A 7,474-nucleotide genomic window follows, 5' to 3' on the forward strand; every position below is an offset into this window, starting at 1 on the left:
TTTTAGGCCCATCCAGATCCGATCCAATTATATATTGGATGTTAGATTTTACCATCCGATCCGATCCAATTGATTTCAGTCATCCAATCGATCCAACATCCATTGGATGTTGGATTGGATCGGTTCTATCCATTGGATGTATTTCATATATATTTATTGGTTCAATTTGAATTTATTCAATATTTTAGACTAGTATTTTTGGATCGGATCGGATCCATCCAATCCAAGAAAAAAAGAGTAAAATTTTTATGTATACATATATATTTTACGTATAACATTATGAAATCTAATTACTCATCCAAACTAAATGAAAATACTAATTAGTTTAATTGGATGTTGGATGTATTGGATTTTTAGACACTCCATCCAACATCCGATCCGATCCAATTGGATATTCAAAAATAACATCCAATCCGATCCAATCACAATTGGATATCCAATGTTTGGCGGTCGGTTGTGATTAGATCGGTCGGTTGTCATTGGATTGGATCGATTTATGCACACCCCTACCTTCTCTCATCGTGACCACAGACCCAATGACCACCATGGCCCAACAACTCATGGACCCAACAACTTCTCCATCAACAATGATTAATCCAACAAAATGAAACTGAAGGAAATAAAAGGATGAATAAACTAAATATACTAGAATCTAATTCTATGAATTGTATAATTAATAGTATTTAACTATTTAGTTTTATTAGATAAAACTATATTAATTAGTTAAATATAATATTATTACTAAATAATATTAAAGAGAGAAATATATTATTTTAGAGAAAATAATTTTTATTTTTAATCCTTGTGAAATAAGAGATTGATGAGAATTAATCAATTATTATTTATTGGTAGGATAAATAATAAATTTTATTTGTGGCAAATTTGAGAAATCTATTTTAGACCTTAAAATATGGCCCACACGTGTAGGCCCATTCTACACATGCAGGGTGACATATAAAGACCTATGATTAATTTAGTTTAATTATTTTAGAATAATTTAATTTAAATTAAATTAATTATCTCTTAATTATTAATTAAATATATTATTAGATAATTATTTAAGGCTAATTAGTAATTTTTTCCCCCTGAACTTTGACATGTACTAAATCGTGCCCCCTGAACTTTTTTGGCCGTTAAAAATTCCCCTCGAACTATTAAGATTGTTAAATTTAAGGACTTTTGTCTAATTTTAGTAAAAAATTCTAACATGGATGAAAGTTCAAAGGGCATGATTTAGTACATATCAAAGTTTGAGGGGCATGATTTAGTAGATATCAATGTCTGGGGAGCATGATTTAGTACATAAACAATCACTGAAATAGCAAAATTGAATGAAATTAGACAAAAGTCCTTAAATTTAACAATCTCAATAGTTCGAGGGGAGTTTCTAACAGCCAAAAAAAGTTCAGGGGCACAATTTAGTACATGTCAAAGTTCGGAGGAAAAATTACTAATTAGTCATTATTTAATTAAAATGATAATTATTTCAAAAAAAAAATTAAAATGATAATTATTAAAATAAAAGATCTACTGATATTTTGATATTCGGTTATTATATATTTATATTTGAATTTAAATTTTAAATTCAAATCAAATTAGATATATCTTTATTTTGATAAAAAATCAGTTTAGGATCTATTTTATCATTTAACAAAATAGAGAGTACAATTAGTAACTTTTCTAAAACGTAAAATCTAAAATAATATTTATCCCATTATTTATAAAATCAAATTATATATTTACACCTATAATAACATGTCACTCTCACGATACTTGTCACTATAAGATTCCCCATAGCATTTCTCTTTATCAATAGGTCGTTTGCTGAAGTATTAAGCTCAAATGGTCTGCGCTCCTTTAGTTGGCTTTAATTGTTGTGGTCGGTAGTAACGTTCCAATTCTACAAATGGTATCATCTTATATGATTCTACAAATGGTATCACCTTAAACCCACGCGGCAAAAAGCTATAAATGTAAAACGAGTACTATAGTCGGACTATAAATATATATATATATATATATATATAATTCAGTCTTTTATACATATATAATTTGATCATTAAATTTGATTTTGGTGTGTACTGTGTACTAATATTCATTTGTTCATATTAATAATGTGTTTATGACTAGCTAATGGCTTTTCCTTGAGTCTTCTTATACTCGGGAGCCAAACGAATCAAACCAAGCAAAAAAGAAATGATGATATATAGAAAAAGTCATGATTATATCTATAGCCACCAATGCATGTTTGAAATGAAAAAAAAAAAAGTGTTTGTTTTCTTTATTTTATTTCCATATTTTTATTTTTATGCATCCTTTGTTTGAATTTGTTTTAATTCTGAAAAGGAGAAGTTATTATGAATAATAATAATAATAATAATAATAATAATAATAATAATAATAATAATAATAATAATAACTTCATGTTGTTGTAATTTGTAACCGATATATGTATTTGACATCACTTATAATCGTTAAATAACCAATTTATTATATATATATATATAGAGAGAGAGAGAGAGAGAGAGAGAGAGAGAGAGAGAAATATAAATAACCCAAAAAGCAAATTAACATAAGTTGTCCAAATTATCCATAATACAAAGAGAAAATTACGTCGACGGACTCTCCCACGAAGCAAGTAGACATTTTTTTCGTCTTTGTGGAGTAATTAAGACGACAATTAGCCCCCAAATACAGACACACAAATCTGTAAATAAAGGGCAAAGACGACACAAGCAGCAATAACGACAACACAACGACACAAACATTATTAAAATAAAAACTAAAGATTAAAAGACACTGACAGCAGAAACTATATAAAACGACGTCATTTTGAAACGAAAAAGTACGACTTGTGTTTCTGGACAAATATCTAAATATTTAGAGAAGCCACAGACACACAGTACTACTTATTATTCAATTTATGGATGCATCTCAATTTGTTGAAGAAAGGTTTTCCAGGCAGATCATCTCCATCAGATCCATCTCCTTCTTTACAGCCTCACCAGGTCCTCGCATAATGCTCTCCATCTCATTCCTCATCTGTAAATCCACACCACCATTGTTAATCTCGTTAGCCACATGACCAGACCCATACGACATTTCCTCAAGCAAAGACTTAAAACCATAAGTCTCAGAGTAAAGATTGTTGTCGTTTGTACCATTCTCCTCCATATGATCAAGATCAACATTGTAGAAGTTATCAGTCCAGTCTTCATCATCGTCTTCATCTTCATCATTATCATAATCATTCTGGTCACGATGCTCCAACAGAACAACAGCAGCATTGGATTCATAACCATAGTCCTGACTATTAAGATCAGGATAATAAAACTGATTACCTGCACCAGGTTGTTGGTGGACTTGGTGATCATCATCGACATTGTTGTCGTTTGAGGAATTGGTGGTGGAATTGTTGGCGTTTATTATTGGGTGGAGGCTCCTTATGTAGTCCTGGAGAAGAGTACTGGCTTTGTGGTTTGGGTCTCTGTTCTTCTTGTTCTTGGAGGTTTGCCTCCTCTTGGTGGCGTTCCAGTGGTTCTTGATGGTGTTCTCAGACCTTCCATCCAGCCTTTTTGCAATCTCGGCCCATCGATTTCCCAGCTCTTTGTGGGCCTCAATCAGAATTATGTCCTCATCTTCACTCCATGTATCTTTCTGTAATAACATTATGAATTTTATTATATTTATATATATATAATGACGAGAGAAAATAATAAATAATATTTTGGGTTTAGAAAATTAATTTATGTGTGTAGGTTTATGTAATTTACGTTACATGCATGTTTCATCGTCATATTCGAAGTCTATGCTAGCTTACGTAACAAGAATATATGTATATATATATAGACATATGTACCCAAAAAAAACAACAAACAAAAGATTAGGGATACATATGAAGAAGTAGCTAGGTAGACATGAGAAAGTAAAATAGGTAATTAGTGACCAAACTAAAAAACCTTGCAGTGTTTAATTATTCAAAATTGTCACTACTTTTAATAATCTAGTACAAAAATGCAATTCATTGTAAGGAGTAATAGTTTTTAGAAGCAAAAAATAAAATAAAAAGATCTATATACATTTAAAGGATAATAACATAAAAATAAAAAGAACTATTTTTTTTAAAAAAAAAATTATATTTTTCTGTTTAAATATATTGTTTTTAGATATATAGATATATATATTTATGGTTTCTCTAAAAACAACACGAAAACAATAAGGAAACTACATAAAAGTAACATGAAAATAACATCTAAAAAATATCAAAACAACTACAAAAAATAACATACAGATAACAAAAAATCAACAAATTAACAAGAGTACAATATAAAAAATCGTAATTTCCGTAAATAAAATCGTAAAAATATTTAAAATTTCGTACAACCGTATTTTTGTTATTTTTGTGTATTTGTAAAACAATCCTTACATTTAATGTATTTTTGTGAAATAACAATAGCAATAAAACATTATGTAATTAAAATTTACCATAAGAGAAATTCAAAACAAACAATTTTATATCCAATTCAGTCTTTTGATAATTAAAAATATAAATGATATTTATCTTAGTCGACATATGTTATAAGAATATGCTGATCTGGACCGATAAAAGCACAGTACGACAAGATGGGTCCCACATCTTGCCACGCGACATGTGTGAGTGCCAGCTTAATTTCCGTGTTTACGCTTAAATGAAAGTATAGAATTGTCATCTTAGACCATCAATATAAAGAAATATTATAATGATAATTGTAACGTAATTTCAAACATTTTATGACACGCGTTAAAAAGGTAAAAAAAATTGGTAATAATTAATAAATGAATAACAAAAAGGTTAGAAGAAAAAAAAAAAGCATCTAAAATCCAGATCTATGACTATATTAGAGTAAATTTACATGTTGTATGTGTATATTAATCAATTATTTAAAGAGATACATGTTTTATAGAAAATAAAATTAAAAAAAAAAAATTGTTTGTTGTGTATGCAATTTATGTAATTCATAAGAACACAATTTTTTTTATTAACAAAAAGGTTAATAAAAAAATCTCATTGCATATATGAAATTATAAAATTCTTTATATTAATAAAATAAAAGTATTTTTCCTTTTTCTTTTTTTATTTTGTTTTTTGGTTGAAAATATGTATGGAAGGTAGTATAGTAGTGGAGAGAAACAGAGGGAAAAGGAATTAAACCCTAATGTCCGGCCTCAAATGGTTGTGCCATCTCTCCCTACACTGTTTTCCCACTCGACCGCTCAGCATCTTAGCGATTTTCGACCATTTTCTGATCCCATATCGCCCCACCAACTGCATCAACACACTGCAAAAACCAAACATGAAAATAACACAAATTAAAGCAATTAATTTCTTTGCAAAAAAAAAAAACTATAAATATAATAATTTATATTGTCGCTAAAATTAAAATAATAATAATATATTATTAATTACCGATCCTCTTGTGGTGTCCATTGGCCCTTGATGATATTGGATTTGTTTTGAACCTTGCTAGCTTTTCTAGACCTTTTTTTCTTCTTCAGACCATGGCCAACAACAACAGATGATGAGGATCTTTTTCGTAATTCCTTTTGGTCATCAGCAGCTGGTGCAGAAGCAGCTGTGGTCATGCATGAGAAGTGGTCATCGGCCACTGTCTTGGCCAATCCCAAATTTTGAAAGTTTAAGGTACCGGGCTGCACAGGAGAAGAACCTGCGGAGGCCTGATACCCATAGAATTGTGACTCGGCAGTGGTGGTACCACTGCAAGCCAAACCATGTAGGACCCCATTTTGGTTTTGGGATGGAAAAGGAGAGACAGCTGATGAGGATGACAATGAGTAAGCAGATTCAAAGGAGACATGGCTATTAGTGGGTGTTGAAACCCCATAGAAAGGGCCAGAAGAAGCAGATGTAGCCATGAAATGACCAAAACCATGCTGAGAAGACCCATTGATTGGGACCTCATCATGGTTTTTATTAGCATGATGTTGTTGATCATCAAAATGGTGGTTATGGTAGGATGAAAGCTCCAAGGTAGGAAGAAATCCATTGTTCAATGGATTTTCAAGGACACGAGTAGTATTGTTTGGAGGGTTGGTGAGGAAAATGAAACTATTAGCTCTCATAGTGACTCGAGAATCAAGTTGCATGATTTCAAGTTTTCTTAGAGAGAAAAGTAAAAAAGAAAAGAAAAAAACTCAAGAACAACAAGAGAGGGAGAGAAAGAGAGTACTGATGCTTTGCAAGCAAGAGTGGGGTGGGTTTTTGTGAGGGGTAAATGGCTCCTTTTATGGGCCTTAGGAGGGAGAGAGTCTGTCTAGATGACTGCCATGTGTTTTAATCCAATGGCCAATAATACAATTTGCATGTGTCTGTTTACCTTCTCAAATTTGGTATTTTTTTCTTCAAATTTGGTATTTTTTTTTCTTCTTCTCAAGTTGTCGTAATATTGTAACATTTTTTTTACTGAGTTAATATATATAATGATTAGGTCGTTATATGGCATTGTATTTTAGGATACATTCTCATGAAGAGTCTAAGACACGTGGAAGACATGTGCTGCTTCTTTTTTTCTTCTTTTTTATGCTTTGTAGGTATCGTTCAAGAATTATCCTTTTTTATGTGTGTTATTCTTAATACTATATATATATATATTGTTTTATTATGTATAGTGCTGTAATTTAATCTCCTTTTCTAAATTATGGTTGTTAATTATGGCTGTATATTAGCACTAAACATCAATGCTCTAACTCTAAAGTGTTCATGTTGGGATACGTTGAGAAATCAATTTAGTTTTTCAATTTTATCACTTAAAGAAAGATAATTATTCAGGCTATTTATTCGTTCAAATTCAACCTTAAATGTTACAATTAAATTACCCAATAAAAGTCTATATAGCTAGCCTATATATATATATATATGTATAATCAACTTATTAATTTGGTCTGTATTTTGTGTGAATTTGCAATCTTTATGGTTCAAGTTGTCACTTAAGAGAAGCAAAACTATGTAGAACTATATGTCTACACACATAGTTTAGTAATTTGTTGTTTGGGCACGGCCCACTGATTGAAATAAAATTTGTGTTCTAATTGACCACATGTCCAATACTTGAATAAATTTTATCAATTTAAAGAGTTATAAAAAAGTAAAAATTAGTGTAAGAACTCCCTTTAATTGTTACATAATGTTTTCTTTATCATAAACAAATGTTTCTTTCTTTTTTTATTCTCAGTTCTTACACTAAAAGCATTATTTTGGTTTTGCATATATACTACTATATTAAAAAGAAAATTAAGAAGTAGCTAAAATTATATTTGTTCCGTAAATGAGGGTAAGAATGTAACTTCACAATTATTATTTTTTTGATTAATTTATTAATTTGGGTTGAATTTCTTAACAGGGTTGTAACCATATCTTTTGTTTGTATGGTAATAGGGTTAAAACCTTGAATGGCTTTGTCTGAAATATGACTCACGA

The 7,474-nt window shown here is 30.1% G+C and overlaps 1 protein-coding gene across 2 annotated transcripts; it reads right to left on the reverse strand.

The window, feature by feature from the left end:
• Positions 1-2,551: 2,551 nt before the first annotated feature.
• Positions 2,552-6,262, reverse strand: LOC115700200 (transcription factor MYB118). 2 transcript variants are annotated; one of them, XM_061102882.1, is made up of 4 exons: positions 5,447-6,262; positions 5,192-5,318; positions 3,162-3,657; positions 2,552-3,042 (listed from the first exon to the last, which is right to left on the reverse strand). In XM_061102882.1, exons 1-4 carry the CDS (start codon positions 6,142-6,144, stop codon positions 3,032-3,034), a joined length of 1,332 nt encoding a protein of 443 aa, XP_060958865.1. In that variant the 5' UTR covers positions 6,145-6,262; the 3' UTR covers positions 2,552-3,031. The 2 variants fall into 2 exon arrangements, with proteins under 2 accessions (XP_060958865.1, XP_030483622.2); XM_030627762.2 differs by having other exon boundaries at positions 2,552-3,657.
• Between the last annotated feature and the right edge of the window lie 1,212 nt (positions 6,263-7,474).

Source organism: Cannabis sativa, chromosome 8 (assembly GCF_029168945.1).
Source record: "Cannabis sativa cultivar Pink pepper isolate KNU-18-1 chromosome 8, ASM2916894v1, whole genome shotgun sequence".
Classification (NCBI taxonomy): domain Eukaryota; kingdom Viridiplantae; phylum Streptophyta; class Magnoliopsida; order Rosales; family Cannabaceae; genus Cannabis; species Cannabis sativa.

Excerpts from the sequence above, each read along its gene's own strand:
- LOC115700200 (XM_030627762.2), bottom strand. The coding sequence starts at position 6,144 with ATGCAACTTGATTCTCGAGTCACTATGAGAGCTAATAGTTTCATTTTC. Across the intron at positions 5,319-5,446 it reads TGGACACCACAAGAGGATCG|TGTGTTGATGCAGTTGGTGG; the intron begins GTAATTAATAAT and ends TGGTTTTTGCAG. Across the intron at positions 3,658-5,191 it reads ATTTGAGGCCGGACATTAGG|AAAGATACATGGAGTGAAGA; the intron begins GTTTAATTCCTT and ends ATGTTATTACAG.